The 22,930-nt window shown below is 38.1% G+C and overlaps 1 protein-coding gene across 7 annotated transcripts in view; it reads left to right on the top strand.

Annotated features, from left to right (window-relative positions):
• crb1 (crumbs cell polarity complex component 1) overlaps positions 1-22,930 on the top strand; it is a 55,976-nt gene that overhangs the window by 19,679 nt on the left and 13,367 nt on the right. For 3 of the 7 annotated variants that reach the window (XR_015521252.1, XM_087302935.1, NM_001044943.1), the window contains exons 4-12: positions 1,729-1,871; positions 3,692-3,874; positions 7,638-8,567; positions 10,590-11,143; positions 13,685-13,850; positions 14,036-14,954; positions 16,212-16,256; positions 17,235-17,357; positions 17,528-17,654. Coding sequence is in view for 5 of the 7 variants with exons in the window: in XM_087302935.1 (XP_087159061.1) it covers positions 1,729-1,871; positions 3,692-3,874; positions 7,638-8,567; positions 10,590-11,143; positions 13,685-13,850; positions 14,036-14,954; positions 16,212-16,256; positions 17,235-17,357; positions 17,528-17,654 (3,190 nt within the window). In the remaining 2 variants the exon portion in view is untranslated. Of the gene's footprint in view, positions 1-1,728; positions 1,872-3,691; positions 3,875-6,936; positions 7,113-7,637; positions 8,568-10,589; positions 11,144-13,684; positions 13,851-14,035; positions 14,955-16,211; positions 16,257-17,234; positions 17,358-17,527; positions 21,293-22,930 lie in introns of those variants that run through there. The other 4 variants (XR_015521253.1, XM_087302937.1, XM_087302936.1 and 1 more) reach the window with 3 other exon arrangements.

Below are 22,930 nucleotides of genomic sequence, written 5' to 3'. Positions count from 1 at the left end.
ATATATATATAACAAAACCATAAAACCACACTCTAAAGTATCAGGAAAACACAATTATACACTAATTAGGCACATGAAAAATAAGAAAACATATCACATACATACACAAATGTATACATAGGCATGGGATGAGAACCTGTTTCAAGGTTTACAGCGGTTCGGACAAAGTCAAGGTTTTAAAACTGCTAAAATGTTCTGTTATAACGTTCCTAAGGTGTTTTGTTATGTGTTGTAAAGAAATCCGTGCTTTTGAAGTTGAAGATAGCAGAAGTCAATGATTTATTTTAATTATTTACTGTTCCAAAATATTATGAATGTTTTCTAAAATGAAATATGTTGCTATACAGTTAAAGTCAGAAATATTAAACCCCCTGAATTATTAGCCCTCATTTCTAATTACTGATTTATTTTATCTTTGCCATGATGACAGTACATAATATTTGACTAGATATTTTTCAAGACACTTCTTAAAGTGACATTTAAAGGCTTAACTAGGTTAATTAGATTAACTAGGTAGGATAGTGTAATTAGGCAAGTTATTGTATAACGGTGGTTTATTCTGTAGACTATCGAAAAAAATATATAGCTTAAAGGGGCTAATAATATTGACCTTAAAATGGTTTTTAAAAAAATAAGAACTGCTTTTATTTCAGCCAAAATAAAACAAATAAGAAGAAAAAATATTTTCTGACATACTGTGAAAATTTCCTTGCTCTATTAAACACAATTCAGAAATTATTTGTAAAAGAAAAACACTTTCAAAGGGGGGTGGGGGACTAATAAATCTGACTTTAACTGTATATTGTTAAATGTGATAAAAAAAAATAAAAAAAGAACAAAAGAATTTCAAGCAGCAAGAGTTTATATATAGTTCTGTCTGATTCTCGAATTATTATTATGGCCTATCACGCTGCTATCAGCCAATCAGATTCGAGAATCAGACAGAACTATATATGAACTCTTGCTGCTTGAAATTTTTTTTGTTCGTTCATCTTTTCATCTCTCAACTCTGTCAAACTGAATAAAAATATTAGGTTAAACTTTGTATGACTAAAAAAAAAAAAAAAAAAGTTGAAACCCAATTAATTTAATAAAATAAGTTAAAGTAACATAAAAATGTTGTCATTCTTTGGTCATATAATTTGGTAGAGTGTATATTTGTAAATATGTCCTTGTTCATGACAGCTTTTTAAAATGTAAACAAATATAATTAAATCATAAAATATGATGTATACCATACTGTAATAATTGATATACTGTATATGTTTATTAAATATTTCCAAAGTGTTTTAAAGGAGAGAAGATATTTCAACACAATTAAAAAAAAAACACGTTTTAATAACTCATCTCTGATAACTCATTTCTTTAGTCTTTACCATAATGATAGTATATAATATATTTCTAATAATTTTGCAAGGTACTAGTTTTCAGCTTAGTGCCGTTTTAAGGCCTTAACTAGGTTAGTTAGGTTAACTACAAGTTAGATCAGTTAGTCACTGGACAACAGTGGTTTGTTCTGTAGCCAACCAGTGCTTAACACACTGCTTAAATAAACTGCAGTAACCATCTTAATGATTCTAAAATAGGTTAATTCATATAGTGTTTTTCACTGCTGGAATGTGTTCTCATTAGCTTCACCTATTGTAATATAATAACACAGCAAATGTAAGATAATTTTGGTAGTGAAATATGCATGCATGTATAAATAGTATAGCCTATATGTTGTAGCTACCGCTGTGACTGCTCACAGACTGCTAACTTCACTGGTGTTGACTGTGAGATCCCGCCTCCGCCCTGCTGGTCTCAACCCTGCCTCAACAGCGCCCTCTGTGAGGATCAACAGGAGAACTACACCTGCAACTGCTGGCCAGGTGACTCGCAGAATGACTTGTATATCAAGTTAAAGTATGATTTTGCATTAAACGGAATTGATGGATTGGATTTGGAAATGTATCTGGTAACATCTGATTAAAAATGTTTATGTAGGCTAATATCCTCCTGAGACCCATTTTTTTTTCTGTGATTCCCTACATCCTTTGGCTTAAAAAAAGTTTTATTTAGAGTTTTTACATTTTGTTTTTATTTTTAATTTTACAGCATGCCCACTGTAGTGGACCACGGGACCATTTTAGTTTGAAACGACCGCCAAACTCAGACAACAAAGCTGTCCAGGATGTGGCTGTAAAGGGATATTAATCCAATATTAATGTAACAAAAATTAAACAAAAGCCATTTTTTCCTTTTATTTTGAAATTCCTGAAACAGTTTAGTCTGAGAGAGCCAAAAAAAAGAAGAAGAAGTGATGTTAATTCAAAATAAATTTAAAATAAAAGTGATTTAAAACTGATTGTCATTCACTAATTGTCTCTAATTCTCTGATTGTCAAACTTTGTCAGAGTCCCCCTCAACTATTTTATCATCTCTGCTTCAGTTCTGCCTCCTACAACATGCAGTCACTAATTACATTAAGATGTTCCTGTTGTCCACTATAGTGGACATTTTAAAAAGGATGATATTTTGAAACACAAACAAGTTAACTGCTTTGAAAGCTAAATATATTGTTCCTGACACTTTAATAAACATATATCTAATAATAATAGTAAAAAAAAAAACTTTTAAAAAGCTAAAGTTTACATACTTCTCTCCTTCCCATGAAATGTGCTTTTTTATGTCGGCCATTTTGGATGAAGTGTAAGAAGTGGTTCCTAGCATGCCAGCCAATCAAATGACATATCACCAGAAAGCCCGGGATGTCCTCTGAACAGTACAACAGGACTTGACAGAGTAGCTCAAAAAATTCTAAAAAAAATTCATGAAAAAATAATGTCCACTACAGAGGACACAAGTCAATGGGTGGGGTCTCTCAATCTTTAATTTCAGAAATCCCCTTAAAGTTACACATCACTCAAAAAGTAAAGGGTTACTCATGCTCCACTTGGGAGATTATTTCTTCTGTTGAACACAAAGAAATCTTGGGGGGGAGACTACCATTGACTCCCATAGTATTTTGTTTGTTTTATTCCAACTACAGATGTCAGTTTTCTTGTTATGTGTTTAACAGAAGACAGAATTTAATAAAAGTGTGAACATGTGATGAGGAAATGATTATTTTAGGGTGAGGGATGCCTTTAAAGCTTTGTGCTTGTTACTACACTCAAAAAAAAAAAAAAGATTTTGCTGCTTGTTCAAACTACTTAAAATGAGTTGAAACAACACAATTCTTACGTTTTATTTTTGAACAACTTAATTGTTTTATGTTCAATCCACTTACATTTATAAAATGAATTAAGGTAACTTAATCGATTTTTATTGGTACAACATGAAAGAATTAAATTAACTTATTAGTTTTTACAAATTTTAGTCAATTACACATAAAACAATTAAGTTGTCCACAAAAAAACTTAAGAACTGTGTTGTTTCAGCTCATTTAAAATGAGTAGTTTGAACAAACATCCTTTTTAGTGTGTAGAAGGAATACTGCTCTGGCTCAAAGTTAACAAGAATTATTTATATTATACATTAAATGATCCATTACATTGTGTTTTATTAACATCTATACCCCTAGCCTAAACCTATCTTCACATTAATGTAAAAACAGTAATCATTGTTGTAGTGTCACAAAAATTGTGCTATATTGATGTGCGTATACCACAGCATCATGAGGCTTTCTGTCATATTTGTGTTGTTTCAGGGTTTGAGGGGCGTAACTGTGAGGTAGACGTCAGTGAATGTGAAAGCAGTCCCTGTGTGAATGAAGGCATTTGCATGGAGCTTTCTTGGAAAACACTTTACGGTACTGAGCCCCTGTTTACAGCTAGATACAATCCCAGACTTGCTTCCGGGTTCATCTGCAAGTGTCCGCCAGGATTCTCAGGTACCTGCAGACTTACAAACTCATTTATTTACACTTACATTAACAAAAGCATTCTAAATAAAGCAGGATGGGTATCATTGTAAAACTTTGTGGACAAACTCTAGTGGAAACATATGTGTTCACTCTATATTGCAATTTCATTTAATAAAAGACCAAGCTCCTTCTGCAGAAAACATCACTCAAATCTTGTCTCTTCACGTCCATGTTTTAATTCTTTACCTAGTTTGGGTTCAGTTTTTTCTTTGTTTGAGGACAAAAATTATGTTTTCCTGTCGGACCCAATTAAATTAAACTTGCTTTCATTGCTGAAGCAAACTTTCTGTTTTTTGTCCGCGCAACATGCTCCTTTCAAGACTTTCTGCTGATGTAAGGTGGTCACTGTAGGGTTTCAGTCTAAATACTTAAAAATGTTGGGACACTGGCTAGGTTTTCATCCAAAGACGTGAATTAGATTTATGCGCAAAACCAGAATATTGCACAAAGCATTCGCAAATAAAGCACCCTTTCCATCCAGCAAATCAAATAAAACAAAATCATCCATTCTAATAAACTAGCAGCCATAGAAGCCACTGTGAGCCGTTTTAAGTGTAAATTAAAATCTATTCAATAAACTTTACTGTCTATATCCCCACATGGGGTTAGAAAACGGTCTCTAGACAGAGGCTCACACACTCAAAACCTATTACACTTTCATTATTCATTTAAGACCCTATTTAAAAAACCAATGGCAGTGGAAATAAACGTCGTCTTGTAATTTTTTGCTAAGAGTACTATATACTGTCTGCAAAATGGAAGTAACTCAGGGCGTACTCACACTATGCTATCCGAACCGTGCCCAGGCCCCTTTCCCGAATTATTTAAGAAGTGTGAGTGCTCTGAATAGGGCTCAGGCATGGTTCACTTGGCCGGCCCTTGCCCGGTTGGAAGACGTTTGCCTGAGCGCGGTTCACTTGGGTTTTGGCGTGGTACTCTTGTAGTGTAAGTGCAAAGCGAGCCTGAGCCTGAAAATGACGACGAGATGTGACTTTTAAGGGACTGTTTGATATGGATTAATTAATCATTCTTACTGTGTAATGAACGCAAACTATCATAGATTATTAAAGACGCAATGCCTCACTGCACAACAGCTCCACCTTCAGAAACCCTCCTAATTCCTGCAGCACAAGGACTTTATGATTGTTTATGAGCGTCAACAGTCGCTGAGCTGTTCGGTGAAATATTTAACAGCGTGTCACAACATTTCAAACCACTAAAACAACATAACTAAAGAAATCTCCACTGTGCTGAGCAAAAGAGCTAACTGAATAGCGCATCATCGATGACGTAAGCATAATCAGGCCCGAATGCAATATGAGTACGGGCCGTCAGGGGAGACGGGAGGGTGACAAGCGTGCTTTGGCCCAGTTCAAGACAACTGTACATGAATACGCACTTAAAGGAACCATGGAACGGATGGAAAGAGTCTTCCACAAAAGTGGAATTAAATGTTTCTTTTGTAGTTTATTATAGAATAAAACATTTGACCGACTCATTTGTGTGCATGCGTTTTTTTATTCGCAGTTTCAAAATTTACGGACATGTTCGCATTTTCTTCAAGTGTTTTTTTTATGTGGTACACCAACTCAATCTCATGGCACTTTGTAACTTTTTGATTTAGTGGCTAATTAGTAAGAATTTGTATAATCTAATTCATACAATTTAACACAATTTGCTCATCCCCCAATAATGGTTGGATTTAGGGGTGAGGTTCCTCCTCTTTTTTTAAATCGTACATTTTTGTTCAACTGAACTCGTACTCATTAGTATGAATTAGCCACTAAACTGACAAAACAAAAAAAATACTTACGTTTTCTTGGGAGATCAGTCTGGATACACTGAAAGTATAAGTTTGGATCTTTGTTAATTTAAAAAAAGCATACAATTTTTAATACTTCACTTCAGAATAAATGTAACACATGAAATATATTTAAAAGCTGCGATGGCCTCAAAATATGGGAAACTGTAGGTTATTTTCTTAACTTTTGTAAATTTTTAATACCAATTAATTTGGAGCACACATGTTGTGCCTACATTGCATGTGCTGTTGGGAAATTTGGGCTACATGTCGACTGTACCAAAGTTAAGATTTGCATCACATCCCACATGAAAAAAATACAATAGTAATTTATAGTAAATATTGATAATATAATAGACAAATCTGTTGTGGTAATTCTATAGTTGCTGCATTAGTTAATACTACATTTTGCTGCATCTTTCATTAACAAAGAGTTGTAAATAATATAACAGACAGTATAATATAAGGGCGTCAAAGTGGCAAAGTGGGTAGCACATTTGCCTCATAGCAAGAAGGTCGCTGGTTCGAGCCCTGACTGGGTCAGTTGGCATTTCTGGAGTTTCCATGTGTTCGCGTGGGTTTCCTGGTGTATGGGTGTTTCCCAGTGTTGGGTTGCTGCTGGAAGGGCATCCGCTATGTAAATCATATGCTGGATAAGTTTGCGGCTCATTCTGCTGTGGCGACCCCTGATTAATAAAGGACTAAGCCGAAAAGAAAATGAATGAATAAATGAACAGTATAACACATATTACTGTAGTATGGTTCAAAGCACTACAGTAGTATAGTAGTATTATTTACTTCAGTTTTTTTTTTTTTTTCATGTGGAATATTCAGGCAAACCTGATGGCACATTTGAAGTCTCAACATGAGCTTGTATGTCATTTATGTGATTTGCATATATTGCCATATATGAGATTTGGATATTTGGATACAATGAACATCATCACAATATTAGATTTCAAACTGAAACAAAACCAAAGCAGCCATTACCCCACACATCTTACAGCAAAAATTCACTCTACTGGTTTTCTGAGACAACCCAGAGATGTAGTTTAACTTTATAAATTGTACAAAAAGAAAAAAACTGTCTTTCCTTCTGAACACAAGTTTATCAGCTCAGGACATGGCAGAGAGGCGGAGGCTATAAATGGGCTTCGCCATTGTAAGGTGCTAAGGTTGCATTAAGCTAATCCCCCAGGAGCTGACTTTCATGCAGGCCTAGTGCTTCAGTACACAGTTTGTCTTGAAGGAGGGAATGTACATTGACGGCAGGGTGTTAGGATGGCCTTTGCAATTGACGGACCCATCAAAAAGTGACTGAGCAGATTTGTGACCACTGAATAGGAACTACTAATGCCATGGAAGTTGTAGTTGGGATTTGGAGTGTACTGTTACTCATTTCAGGTACATTTTTATTGTCTTTTCAAGTTTACACAGGTTATAATTCAATTATGGTGGTCGATTAAATTACGTTGGAGAAAACTTTGTTTGAACCTACAATGAACTTGCAATGACTTAAGATAACCAGGTTTTGTAGTTAATGCTCTTTGCTTTATGAATTTCCATGGGATGTAATATTAACAGTTACATCTCTATTTCAGGAACTTGTTGCTAGAAATAAAAAATACTCGGTTGGCAGTCATCTTAGCATAGAGTTACATCAGTGTTATGCAACCAACTTTGTATATTTGTTTACCCATGGGATTATTGACTAAAATGTCCCTACATTTCCTTGGCATGAGCTACTCTTTTGTTACAAACTCTTCTCTGACATTGGCACAGATGCAACAAATAGTTGTAAGGATAAACTCTTGCGGAACCTGGCTTACAATTTCAGTAAGAACAGTTTATCCTTAGGCAACAATCCTTGCTAAGTGCGTATTTGTCAGGACCTTTGACTGAACTCTACTCTTGTTTTTCCTCTTCCAGGTGCCTTGTGCGAGCAAAACACAACTGCCTGTACCACCAGCCCATGTCATAATGGAGCCACATGTGAAGACTTCCTAGGCAGCTACAAGTGCATCTGCCCTTCTGAAAGCGAAGATGGAGTTCTCTACGGTGGTCGAAACTGTAGCGAGCCTCTTACAGGTTGCGAAGGTCACGAGTGCCAGAACGGAGCGTCCTGCATCCCATTCCTCAGCGAAGGTGTACATGGATACAGTTGCATCTGTCAGCCTGGCTACACCGGCTCTTACTGCCAAACGCTCACTGTGTTCTCCTTTGAGACAAGCAGAGCATTCTTGCACCTGCAGACCCCGCTGCTGGGTGCAGAAACATACTTCAATATCACGCTAAGCTTTCGTACGGTCCTGGAGAACACAGTGCTCTTCCAAAGGGGCAGCGGAGGGGTCACACTCAGCCTGGAGATACAGGAGACACACCTGATTCTTGATCTTAAGACTGACCCTCAGCCAAACGCAACCAGCTGGACTCTGATGTTGCCTCAGGTTGTATCTGATGGTGAATGGCACACAGTAGAAGCCGTACTAGGAGAGGGTACCCTGCTGCTGCAGCTGCTGGAGCCATGCCAGGGTGGACAAAACTGTGGTACAACAGCCCAAGTAAAGATTGGCGCCCTTGAGCTGGAGTCAGCCCTACTAAGCACCTTTGTTGGAGGATTGGATGAGGGAGGGAGCTCCAGATCATTCATCGGCTGCATGAGGGACTTGCTCGTGGACTCGCAGCTGATGATACCGGAGGACTGGTTGAGCAGCTCAGCTGTAAATGTTGTGCAGGGCTGTAGCCATCATGACCGATGCCTTTCTGGTCCATGCGAGAACCATGGAGAATGTGTTAACCTTTGGCAAGGTTACCAGTGCAAATGTCTGCGCCCATATGTGGGTCAAAACTGTGATGAGGGTAAGGACACCAAGAATTGACCTTCCATTAACTAAGTCTACACTAGAAGCATTTAAAGTGTTGCAATTTTTTTTAAAGAGCCCCTATACTGCATTATAAAGGGTCATATTTTGGTTTTGGGGGTCTCCAACAACAGGCTAATTTGCATGCAAGGTCAAAAAGCACTTTCATTGTCGTATAATATGCATTTATTTTCACCTAATTATCCCAGCGACTCTCATATGATTCGTACAGCAATTCATTTGTCCCCAAACCCCCCCTTAGCGCAATGCTTATCTGCACTGATTGGTCCAATGACCCAGTCTGTTGCGATTGGGTGACTGCATTTAGCGCGAAACGGAGAGAAATGCCCACCATAGCATATCAATTTTTGAAGTAGTCGGAGAGCTGAGTATATGTGTGAGCCCAATGCAGGAGTGTATTAAAGCAATGCAGTTAAACACCAGCATATTGCTACATTCTTAATAGGTTAACCAATAACAGTACAAGCAGAGTGGAGCGATCCAACGTAACAAAACACAATTAAATACATGTTTTGCCATATAGAGAAAACAAGGAGGCAACCATTTTAATCACACTTTAATTTGTGAAATGGACGAGGAAACTGATCCATGAACCGTGCACTTCCTGTCAATTCAATTCAGCTTTATTTGTATAGCGCTTTTACAATGTAGATTGTGTCAAAGCAGCTTCACATAAATGGTCATAGTAACTGGAACAGTGTGGTTCAGGTTTTAGTGTTTAAGTTCAGTTCAGTTCAGTTTAGCTCAGTTCAGTGTGATTTATCATTACTGAGAGTTCAAACACTGAAGAGCCAATTCATCGATGCGTAGCTCTACCAATCCTGAACCTTGCGAGGCAGTGGCGACAGCGGAGAGGGAAAAAAGCTTTGACAAAGTCCAATACATCAATAAAGACTATGGATTGATTATGATCCTTTCTTTAACAAATGTCCAACAAATCCCCCATTGCAGGTTAAATTATTGCATTAATCACCAGAACATTCCCTCATTGATGTTCACTCATCTTAAGACATAATCAGTCCCACACACAACCACACTGTTAGCGTTGTGTGGGAAAAGCGCGTTCACGTTTTAGCTGATCTGTCACAGAACATATTTGGTATTGTTTCGTGTCGACATCGTTACGAACATGCAAAAGATCCAGACAAACTAATCATTTAAACAACTCTAAGTTGAAACTTTTATTAAAAAATCTATATTTTTAAACTAGGTGCACTTTCAGATTTACACCTCAGCTGGATGTTTTCATCTAATTAGGGCTGCACACTGTATGGAAGGTCATTTTCAACAACTCATAATAGGGGCTCTTTAAGAAAACAACAGAACTATGCCTTGATCGCTACTGGTGTAAATAAAATAGCTACATTTTTATCCAAACATGTACATTAAACTTGTGTCTGTCTTGGCTGAGGGATTTCTGAATGGCCAAAACAACATTTCATATGTTTTACAATGTGGTCGATCTGCTGTTTTTTCTAATAATACTTTTTGTTGTAACATGATCTGTTAGAGCACAGGTGTCAAACTCCGGGCCGCAGCTCTGCACAGTTTAGTTCCAACCCTAATTAAACACACCTGATCAAACTAATTAAGTCCTTCAGGCTTGTTTGAAACCTACAGGTAAGTGTGTTGGAGCAGGGTTGGAACTAAACTGTGCAGGGCTTCTGCCCTCTAGGAATTGAGTTTGACACCCCTGTGTTAGAGGGTTAGGTTAGGGTAAGGGTTAGTACAGTTAGTAGGGTTAGTCAGTAAATGAGTTTCCATCATAGTTTATGAACATTTCTGCCTATCCTTAAGTTTATCTTACTCAGTTGTGCACATATGTTTGTTTTTTTTTTTATCCGCATTCTAAAAATGTATGCAGATCTTTTCATTAAGCATTTCTTATGCAATATTCCAAAAGGGAGCATAGCTAGTGATAGTCTTCAAATAAATGTAGAAGAATTATATGATCTATTCCTTCAAGATGTATGATGTATGTCTTTTCTTTTTTACACAGAGTATATTACCACCAGATTTGGCCAGGAAGACTCGACAAGCTATGCTGTCTTCACCATCAATGATGAACCTGACTCGGAAACACTTCATCTGTCCATGTTCTTGCGTACTCGAAAGGACTCTGGTCTTTTGGTGCTGCTGGCCAACAGCACCTCTGACTACTTACAGATGTGGCTGGAAAAGGGAAAACTGACAGTTCAAGTCAACAACTTGAAGACTGTGACTGGTGAAAGGGTGCTTAATGATGGTGAGAGACATTTTGTCAGTGTCACCATCGAGGATGGCATGATGACTCTGCAGAACTCGGATCATGAATTCGAAGCAACATATGTTCAACCTGTTTCCATTCAGTTTGGGGATACGATCAATGTCGGTGGCCTGTTTGATGTACAAGCCTTAACTGCATTTGGTGGACATTTTAAAGGGTGTCTACAAGACTTGCAGCTTAATGAGAAGAAGCTTGAGTTTTTCCCAATTGATACTTCTGCGATGTCGTACAAACCCGATCGCGTGGTGGAAGTTACTGCAGGCTGCACCAGTGATGACACTTGCTCTGTAAGTTACAGTGAGAAGTCTCATGAGATTTCAACTGCAACTGTACAACGATTAGATAACACCAGATCTGGCAGCTACTGTATCTGGAAAAAAAAGATCAGCTTATCTCATTTGGCTCTCGGTTGTCATGCTTAAATCCTTACATTCATGACATAAGAAACTAATCTAAATAACAGAAGGCAACAGAAATTGTTATGATTTGATTGAACTTTTTTAAGTGAGTACATAAAAAAATGCTATAATCAAATAAGCTAAGCTTTTATATATTTATTTATAGATATATAAGTAAAGTTTCCACTAACCATGCCTCAATGTAGTTAGAAAACTTGTACAACTTACTAGTACTGTAGCTAACTAAACTAAAAAAGTTTGTAGACAAACTTTATGGTGGCTTGAGAAAGCCTCGTCTGAAAGTTTGAAGTAGTTTTAAAGTTTAAATGATAGAAGTAGTTTAAGAGGTTTGAAACAGTTGGCATAGAGAGATACGTACATAAGTTAGCATGTTTCTAGTATGGATTGGCATGTTTCTTGATAAGATGTTGCTAGGGTGTTCTGAGTGGTTACTAAGGCGTTGCTAGGCGGCTGCTAGGGTGTTCTAGGTGGTTGTGAGGTGTTCTAATCAGTTGCGAAGGTAATGCAATGCGGTTTCTAAGGTGTTCTGAGTGATTTCTAGGGTGTTCTAAGTGGTTGTTAGGTAGGCAGTTGCTAAGGCGTTGCTAGGGTGTTGCTTGGCAGTTGCTAAGGCATTGCTTAGAGGTAGCTAGAGTGTTCTGAGTGATTGTTAGGGTTTGCTTGTTGGTTGGCAGGGTGTTCTGAGTGGTTGCTAGGTGGGTGCTAAGGCATTGCTAGGTGGTTTCTAAGGTGTTGCTAGGACGTTGCTATAGGTGTTCTGAGTTGTTTCATCTCTGAAAACTGAACTGAGATGGTTTCAATTTACTATAATCTTCTATGAAGCTGCTTTGACACAATCTACATTGTAAAAGCGCTATAAAAATTAAGATAAATTGAATTGGTTGCTAGGTATTTGCTAACATAAATCAGCATGTTTCTGTTATGAATTAGCATTATGCTAGCACGTTTCTAGCATAAATTAACATGCTGTTAGCTTGGTTCTAGTATAAATTAGCATTATGCTAGCATGTTTCTAGCATAAATTAACATGTTGTTAGCATGTATTTAGTATAAATTAGCATGTTGCTAGTATGATTTGTATGTTTGTATGTTTTAGTATAAATTGGTATTGTTAATATGTTTGTTAGTATGTTTCTAGTATAGATCAGTACATTTTAGCAACAATTGGTATGTTGTTAGTATGTCCAATGTAAAGTCAATGGAGGTTTTTTACAATGGAAGTCTACGGGACAGTTGCTAGGGTGCTGTAAGTGTTTGCTAGGGTGTGGCTAAAAATGTAAAGGTCATCAGAGATTGGCAGATTGGTTGTCTGAGGTCACAAAGTTTGGTCCAATGTTAAGTCAATGGGACATTTCCCGAAATTTTCGCGTCAGTTTTCGGAAAACTGTAAGTGGGATCAGTTGGAAAAGATATAGCAAGCCGAGTCAGACAAGTTTGGAGGTCTGGAGTAAGTTTGGTGGTTGTAGTATGAATGGTCTAGGAGGAGATGCATATAGAAATTAGTCTCAGAAGAAAAATACGGAAGAATAATAAGTTTATGTTGTATAACAGTATGTTGGCTTTCTCAAGCCACCATAATAATGTTAATGTGCTCCTATGGATTATAATGGATTGTACAAGGTCATAGTTTAGTTTTGGGTATTCCCAGCAACAGGCTGATTAGCATGTACAATCAAAAAACACATTTGTTGTTTTTATCACATTTATTTTTATCGAATTATCCCTATGACTCCCATATTAATAGTTCAGTGATTCATTTTTCCAAACCCCTCCATTGTGTGATGCTAGTCTGCGTTGATTGGTCTGATGACACAGTCTGTTTTGATTGGTTGACAGTGTTGAAGCACATCCAGCTATATTGCTCTATTCTTAACCAAAACTCATAGTAACAACAATGCCATACATTCCGTATTAATTGACCAACAAAGCTGCAAAATGTGAACTATTTTGAATTTTGACCACGTCACATGCAAGCTCGACAGAGGTTCGTTCTGATCCATGTGGCTCAAACCATGCAAGTAAAAGTAAATGGGAAAGGGCATGGGTGTGTTCAAGTATTCCTGGGTCTGCACACGGAACAAGTGGGCAGGACTATTTTTCGGTCAGATATCAAAAACTACATGGCTAAAGATCCGAATGCATGTGACTCTGAGTTTACTCTTTTTTTTATTTTTTTATTTTTTAATCAAGACTATAGCTTAATATGAGAATAAACATTAGCTGTTTGTTTTTATTCACATAAAGCTGTGTTATACATTACATCGAAGGTGCCATAATAGGGGCTATTTAAGATTACCAAAGTTTCTTAAAACACCTGATCTCACTACTTCAGAATCTCTTTAAATCTATATCTTTAAACATATTAATAATCATTTTAATATTAACTTACTAATAATCTTTTCATTACAGAAAAATCCTTGCCAAAATGGTGGCATCTGCTTTTCTTCATGGGATGATTTTACTTGCAACTGCCCTCCTAACACATCAGGACAACACTGTGAGGAGGTGAGCTGGTGTGACCTCAACCCGTGCCCACCACAAGCAATATGCAAGGCCCTAAACCAGGGCTATGAATGTGAGTATTTTATGACACCTAATCTCATATGTATGGAACTCGACTTCTTAATTCAAGTCAAGGGCTATAAATTGTAGCAAATTTGCTGAAAACGTGTTGTAAGCCTTAAATGAGATTGTATTGCAAATAGTTATCTTCATCCAAGAAGTTACATCTAAACTACTTCTGCCTTTATTTCTATGCAGGCATTTCAAACGTGACTTTCCAGGAGAACACCACACTTGTATACCAAGGCAATGGGCTGATATCCCGCCATCTGACCAGTATTGTCTTTAATATCCGTACACGTAAGCGCAATGCCATAGTGTTGCATGCAGAGAGTGGATCAGAGTTTGTAACTGTATCTCTTCAAGATGGATTTCTGGTTCTTGAGCTTCTAAGTGGACCTACTACTTCATCATCATTGTCACCAGTAACCCTGCACAGCCCAAGGGTAGTGGCTGATGGGGAATGGCATGTTATAGAGCTGTTAATGGCCACTCCAGGGTCTAACAGCTCCCACTGGATTATGGTCCCCCTAGATGAAAAAGATGAGCCAACTAAATCAGACTCTATGACCGGAAATCTAGACTTCCTCAGAGAGAGTGTGTACATCATGCTAGGAGGACTAGGCCCTGATTCTGGCTCCAATCTAATTGGTTGCTTGAGTAATGTTGAGATTGGTGGAATCGTGCTTCCGTATTATGGACAGACTGAGGTGAGATTCCCACGCACACAGGAAGAAATGTTCAATAAGATATCAGAGGAGCCTGTTCAAACCGGCTGTTTCGGGGAGGTGGTGTGTGAGCCCAATCCCTGCCTGCATGGAGGCATCTGTGACGATCACTTCAACCTTTTTCACTGCTTCTGTCTTCCTGGCTGGGGCGGTGATCACTGTGAGCTGAATACAAACACCTGCGCCTCCAACCCCTGTCGACATGGATATTGTAGTGTGCAGGACCTCACATACAACTGCACATGTGAGGACGGATACACTGGCACCAACTGTGAGATGAAGGTGGATGCTTGTGCTGGGCACAGGTGTGCTAATGGAGCGACCTGCTTGCGTGGCTTCAACATGTATTCCTGCCTCTGTACCGACAAGTTTACTGGGCCACTTTGCAAGTGAGTATTTTCTATTGTGTGTCAAGAAGTTATTTAGGGTTACTTAAGGTTAGGAGTACAAACGATCCCCGACCTAAGATTCCTGTAGTAAAGACTTAAGGCTAGTGCTAGTTTTTAAACTATTATAAAGTATTTCCTATCAGGAAAATTCCGAATAATTCAGAGGCCTTGATTAGATCCGTAGGTGTCACTTAGGGTTGAAGCTTACCTTATCCAGTGGCTTATCCAGTGGCCTTCCAGAGCCAGATCTGAGGAAACATGTTCTAACTCTTTTAGTGTTAAGGTGTAATTGGCTCCTTCAGTTCCATTGTTGTGATCCGTTAAATCGTGTGCTGCTGAAGAAAGATACAGTTGCCTGCCAACGCATGTGGACTTGACACGTGGGGACTAAAACAAGGGACCCTAAAACACATCTAAGGACCATTGTTTTGTATTTAATCATGAGAGCTCTTCTAGCTTTGCCTAGTAAGTTGTCATCAAAACCTTTACACTGTGATGGTGAGTTTTGCTAGGCAAGGTGGTTTAGGAGTTGCCGTCTAAGTTTAGCAGACTTTGCAGAGTTTGTATTGATTCATAGATGTGATTTGAGGCATCTACTCCTAAGCAATCCACAGGTTCATCTGTTAGGAATAATGTTTGCCCCCTCCGCAGAACATTGAACCAAGTGAAGAGACTTATCTCAGATATATCAACCCGGTGTTAAAAAGCTGTTTCTAAATTCAAGAAGCTAGCGCACTTTTCAAAGAAAAGAGAATGCAAAACAGAAATGTAGACTTTGTACACTAAAACAGGCCACAAACCTCACAGAATGATTCCCATCAAAGCAACTTGAATGAATCAAGACCCCTAAGGGACTGATTTGTTATTGAGGTAATGCAAATCGTATAATTGCTTTTATGGTGTTGTTTATGCTAGTGTGACTGCGGAGATGTGTCTGTTGCCATACGTGTCATTTGAAAGAGGTAATGGTAATAATAGTCTCTGTCGAGAGTGCCCATCCTCCAGTGGTTACGTTAGGCCTTCTGGGTGGCATCTAAGGCAAGTCTGCAGCCATTTATCTCATAAACATGTTTTGTTGCCAGACTTCTTCATAGCACTCCTTTGAAACTGCCTTGCAGGCAGCCGGGAGACATAATAGATCTATCTTTTCCCCACTGCAGAGTTAGAGAGATCTTTGGTGTAAAGTTTTGCAGCATAAAAAAACAATGACGCTTGCTGTTTGTTTGTCTCTTTCCTGTTCCCTCTGTCTCACAACAGCATTCAGATTGAAGAGGTTCCGTGGTACGTAGTTGTCAGGAACATGTAAGTGCCGTTTTGCTATTGACTTTCGTTTTTATATTTAGTCCTTAGTTACCTTCTTTTTTAATTCCCTCTATTTTATTCTCTCATCCATTAACCTTTTCTTTCTCATCCTCACTTGATCCATACTTACCTTTGTGTCCTTTTCTTCTCTCTACCCTTTCTTTTTAGTTTTCTTCTTATCTTGTTCTGTTTATCTTCTTGCATCTCTATCTTTTCTTCTCTACCCTACCTTTCGTCTCCCCTTTGTTTCTTGCCTTCTCACATCCTTCCTTTTGCTCCACATCCCAATACTCTTCTCTCTAATCTTTCCTCCCTCATGTCTTTATTTCTTTATACTTCCCTCTCCAACCATTCATTCATTCTTTCCCTCCTTCTCTTCTAATCTTTCCATTTCTTCTCCATTTCTTCCCCTGACACTTTTCCTTCTTTCCTGCCTCCCTTTATGCACCTTTCCTTCCTATTTATCGTAATCTTCCCCCTTCCTTCTGTTCTACTGTCCTATTCTTTCTTTTTCCTCTTCTTTCTCACTTTCACCATTCCTTCCATCTTATGAAATACTTGCAGCATATCCCTTCCTTTATCCTTTCCATTCTTCGTGTTTTCTTTCCTTCTCCTTGCTTTCTTTTTGCACAACAAGTACTATTTTCCTCCCTAAAATTTTTAATCTGTCATATCATATATTTGTACATACAGAACAACAAGGGGTGGGGGGTGGGCAGTCCTCATATTAGCAGTATGTTAATCCCAAGACAAGGCTCCGATTTATTGTGTTCTCTTTGTTATGTGGTCAGAGGTCCATTCACATGCAAATGTCATTATTCTAATAGTGGGTTAATCCTCTTTTTTGTGCCGGATAAGGCAGGGGGTTGTGGCTGGGGGTAGTAGGTAGAAGCCCCTCACATGACTCTCAAGAGGAGAGCATGGCTTCTTCATCATCTGTTATTCTTCTTTCTTTTCCCTCATCCTCCCCTTCCCCAGACCGCCAAAGCTCCCGGTGTCCATCTGTGGCGATGAACAGCAGAACTACACATGTTTCAATGGGGGGAACTGTTCTGACACTAACATGCCGTGCGACTGCCACCCTGGGTTTTCGGGTCACTGGTGATTATTCCTTTTCTTTCTTTGTTCGGATACATACATGTTAATGAATCGGAGGGTAGTAGCTATGAATATTCAGTGCACTCTAAATTTGCTCATGACAGAACCAATTTTGGAATGAATTTTACAATGCTCATATTCACAATCAAAATTACTATATATTTGTCGTACAGGTGTGAACTAGAACTTGATGAATGTAGATCCAACCCTTGCAAGAATGGCGGCTACTGCCAGAACATGGTCAACAGGTTCCAATGCGTCTGTGAAATGACTTTTGCCGGCGAGACCTGCGAAGTGGACGTAAGCGACCTTTACTTTTACATGGCGGCTCTGTTTTGGCAAAACCTCTTCCAGTTTCTCTCCTACCTCATTCTGCGCTTAGACGATGAGCCAGAGGTAGACTGGGGTGACAACGAGTGAACAGAGGAATGAAATGCTGTTTTGATAGAGCTTTAAAATTATGATATGAATAAATATTTTTTAATTACAATTATACACACATTAAGTACGTGTATGTGGCGGAATTACAAGACATGATTCTTAACTAAAAACACAAACCTGGTATGCATTTTGGTAACTTCTTTTGGTAAAGTCTTTTGCAGGCTGTTTTTTTTTTAAATGGGTGTCAAAATGCAATTTTGAAAATACAATTATCATCTCCATGAATATTACGAAAACACTGACTTCAAACACTGAAGTCATTATGCATGTACTGTCTCTCCCTTCAGGACTTTGTGATATGCAAAAATATATATATTTTTTAACATTATGAATTCACAGTAAAACTCAAGAGTTGAAGCAAATTATGCCATAAGTTTTAGGAAAAGGAGTCAAACTTCTTAAAGGTCCCGTGAAGTGCTTTGAAATGTACATTTTTATTTAATGTTTGATGTTTTATTCAACGTTTGAGCGAAACATGAAGAAAGGGTGTGACATAGTGTAGCTCCTCCCCCTTTGAAGTAAACTGTCAATAGCACATTGTTTTACCACCACACTGCCAGCAAGAGTGGTTGAGCTCAAGTGCATCAAATGAAAAGCAAATGAGAAGTGTCTTGAGGGGGGTGAGGCATGTCAGATACATTTGATTGGTCAGGACTTGTTGAGAAACTGAAGTATGAGATGATGTTAATAAAAACCAATGATCCATTTAGGCGGAAGTGACGAACTGCAAGCATTACATGTTTATATTATTTCTTATACATCTTCTAAACGCTAATTTTGTTTCTGTTTTGAAGAACACTAGCTTATAGATGTCATTAAAATACTGATACGTCTAAAATAAAAACATAATTTTAATTTCACAAGACCATTAAGTCATAAATATTTTAACAAAATGCCTCTGCAAAATCCTGGAGGGACAGGTGTGGTAATTCACAACCAAAGCAATAATAGTGGACTACTGGATTACATCTACTCAGATGTTTAGTCTTTCTTTACAAAGTGACATCGCCACCTACTGGCCTGACATGCAAAAGACAGCCATTTTAGACCTAATCCCAATTCTAGCCCTTAGCCCTTCTCCTTACCCCTTATTGTGTGCGTTGTGTGAATGGGTAGGGGTTTCTCAATTCCCTTTAAATTGAAGGCGTTGGGCTAAGGGGAAGAGCTAGATAGCCCTTGAAATGAAGATTTTTCAGTACCACATTCGAAACCATTTACCCTGTTAGCGCGGTTTGTTTGACATCTGTGAATCGCACTCTGATTCGCACCAAAACAATCAGTCCGAGATCACTGTAATGAGGTGGTATTTGCTCGATTGAACTGAACTCTGGAACGGATTGATTGTAGCAAGAAAGTGTTACAATCCGAGCCCGGCTATATCACAGTGTTTTGTGGATATATAATAGGATACGTAATCTCCCGGAAATCGCGCGTCTCCCTCCCGGTCCTCAAATACATCGCACACCCTTCTCACCCCTCCCCACCGCATCCCTCCTCGCTCTTTCGGTCTCTGTAATCCCTAATAACCAGGGATTGACATTAACACTCGACAACCCGCCAAATGCGGGTAAATGTAAGCTGTGGCGGGTTAGACAGACATTCCGACTAGCCACTTTGACTGTTTGAAAATAATGTTTATATTGTAGTTTTATTACAAACAGGATTTGACAACAAGCATGGCTCAATATTCGTGCAAATGTGGTCTTAGAATCGAGAAACAGCACGACTGACAAAAAAACTGATTGCATGAGCAAAAGAAAGCAGGTGAATACGCAATGAGAGGATGATCACTCATGCACAGCTGATGTGATGCATGCAAATGTTAAAAAAAAAAAAAACTGTTCATGTGCAGTTAACTGCTGATCTGGGACCTTTAGCCAGGTCAGATTACTGTGCATATTTTAGATACATGACAATAGTTATTTTTTAAATGTAATTTAAAAAAAAAAAAAAAGATCAGGTGTTGAACAAAAAAGTGCACGTATACAACTATATTTTGCTTGTTTTGACACATTTAAAATTTGTGGCTAAAAAATAATTATTTATTTATTTTTGTTGTGGTCGGAGATAAATTTGGTAAATCCTTTTGAGCCCTGAAAAGTCATGTGAAATAAAAACTGATTGCAATTGCAACACAACCCATTTGCTCCTGCACATTGAGCAAGCTCATACACAACACACACAAAAAGTGTAATGAACAAGCGGCATGTGGACAACACAACATCCAAATCAAAGTCAAATTTACGCATATAGAATATATTAACAAAAGTGTGGCTAGTAAAAATGGCGAGTGGCTAGTAATGTTGGAAATCTACAAGCCACAGGGGCTGGTGATCAAAAAAGTTAATGTCAAGCCCTGCTAATAACTTCTGTATAGCAGTCCCACAACATTCTGACAATCAATGACACTCGAATACCCTGTCAGAAAAGTTTAGTTGTTGTTTTTGCGTTTCTACATAGATGATTATGACCATGGTGTAAATACACAGTACAGTTACAGTCTTATTGCCACATTATAACATGATATTGTTGCCTTCAGTGATTTTCTGAAGATAATTACCAAAAAATAACACAACTGGAATAACTACAACAGTCGTAATCGTCTATCACATATGAAGCAAGAGATCGCGATGATACATGATGACGTGTGCAGGTGTTGTAGAGAGAAAAAGCCCTCCCCCTTCACACTCTGTTTCAAGGGCCAAGGAGAAAGGGTAGGGGTACCAAAATAGAATTAGGATTGGGCCTTTTTTTTTTGACAATATCCTCTTTTTTGTTTTTAGTACATCTCCATCATGAAAATGTATCCTATATATGTCAGTCTGTTAATAACAGCCAGTATTATTGTATGGTGTATTGCATATTTACTGTATCAGGTCTTTAGATGGCACAGCAGTGAAACCACTTCGTGCCTTAAGATGACTCAGATTTTATAAGTGAAACTGTGCCAGGCTGCACATTATTTATATAGTTTGACAGTGTTTAATTCAAAGATTTCTATTTTATTGTAATTTGTGCGATAAGAACGATTTCAGGATAAAAAGTTTAGCATTACATAATATTTACAGTTCATAACAATTAAATAATACTGCAATTTTTTGCTGTAAGATTCATTTGGGGAAGTTTAAATAATATAACACCCACTTTAAGATCTTTACATCAATTTTGATATCTAATTGCGAGCATCTTGCAACTAAACTGTACCTTCAACACAATACCAAGCTTAATCATAATCATTTCCTTTCTATTTTCCCCATTGATTTCCTGACTTCCATTCCAGATCTTTGCTCTTTCGTGTCTTAAAATCACACTCAGCACCACTTTTTCTTCTGTGATTGTTTGTACTGTACATCAAACTGAATTTGTCTCAGTAGTCTGTCGTGTTGCCATGTGTTCATCTGTCTGTTGATCTCCAGATTGTGTACATTGTGTCTCTGTCTCTCATTCTGTCTCTAGATGAACGTCTTCAAATAAAACACTTCTCTCCATCCTATCCATCATCAGTGTGTTGTTTGTCCTGTTTGTTTGGCTGTCTGTCTTCTGTCATTACACATCCACAGAGCAATACAGTGGCACATTGGGAGGGTTTTTGAAGGGGGTTGCCAGGTATTTTGATAGACAGAGTCACTGAAGGATATGGCAGACACATAAAAGACATATCGCGACTGTAAAACTGATGGCAGGTGTGTTGAGTCAGCAGTTTGTGTGCAATCCTAACACTATGGGATGTTGAGAGCGGGCAAAAAAAAGTGTGTACTGTGCAAGTTTGAAACAAGTTGGAGTTTTATTTCCAGATGCAAGTTACAGTGTATCCGCTGACAGATTTACTCAGAGTCGAGGGTATACTGGATATATTGGTGAGGACAGAGTTTGCAACAATCTGGTTTACAATTTACCTCAACACAAACTTTTAGGTTATAACAACTAGCATAGATGCTAATACTTTTACCAAGGGTTAGAGCCACCCTAAATGGAAGACATGTCATCATTTTCTCACTCAAATGTTCTTCCAAATTAATATGACTTTTGTTCGTCTTTGCAATGTAAATTAAATTATTATCATTATTGTTTTATTGATTCTGAAACATTTATATTCATACATTAAGTGTAAGTTGAAATTCTGACTAAAATTAAAATTTATTTTTTATGTACTATTATTTATATGCACTATTTTATATATACTTATATGCACTATTATATTTATTTTTTGCAACTATATTTTTGCAACACACACACACACAGTTTTTTGGTTTAAAAACTTTAAAACTGCTTTTATTCAAGCCAAGATAAACAAATAATACTTTATCCAGAAGAAAAAAACATTCTCAGACATGCTGTGAAAGTTTCCCTGCTCTGCTAAACATCATTTGGGAAATATTTAAAAAATAAAAAAATTGAAAGGGTGCTAATAAATCTGACTTCAACTGTGTGTGTGTGTGTGTGTGTGTGTGTGTGTGTGTGTGTGTGTGTGTGTGTGTGTGTGTGTGTGTGTGTGTGTGTGTGTGTGTGTGTGTGTGTGTGTGTGTGTGTGTGTGTGTGTGTGTGTAGAAAGACAGAGAGAGAGAAAGAGAGAGAAAGAGAGAGAAAAAGAGAAAGAGAGAGAGAGAGAGAGAGAGAGAGAGAGAGCAATATCACACGAGTAGCAGTGCAATGTAGCTGTATATCGGAGGTGTTGTCTTAGTGTCCCACCAGTGCTGATATACAGCCACATCGCACTGCTACTCATGTGATATTGCGTTTATACAACAGTTAGACAGCATAATAATGTGTGAGGAACTTCTGCAAGGCAGTGGCGCAGTAGGTAATGCTGTCGCCTCACAGCAAGAAGGTTGCTGGGTCGCTGGTTCGAACCTCAGCTCAGTTGGCGTTTCTGTATGGCGTTTGCTTGTTCTCCTTGCCTTTGCGTGGGTTTCCTCTGGGTGCTCCGTTTCCCCCACAGTCCAAAGACATGCGGTCCATAGTGTATGAGTGTGTTTGTGAATGTGTGTGTGGATGTTTCCCAAAGATGGGTTGTGGCTGGAAGGGCATCCGCTGCATAAAAACTTGCTGGGTAAGTTGGCGGTTTATTCCGCTGTGGCGACCCCGGATTAATAAAGGGACTAAGCTGACAAGAAAATGAATGAATGAATGAATGA

This window comes from Danio rerio, chromosome 22, assembly GCF_052040795.2.
Source record: "Danio rerio strain M-AB ecotype USA chromosome 22, GRCz13ab, whole genome shotgun sequence".
Taxonomy (NCBI): Eukaryota; Metazoa; Chordata; class Actinopteri; order Cypriniformes; family Danionidae; genus Danio; species Danio rerio.
Note: the sequence above shows the minus strand (reverse complement) of the source record. Positions and strands in the feature narration are given on the sequence as shown.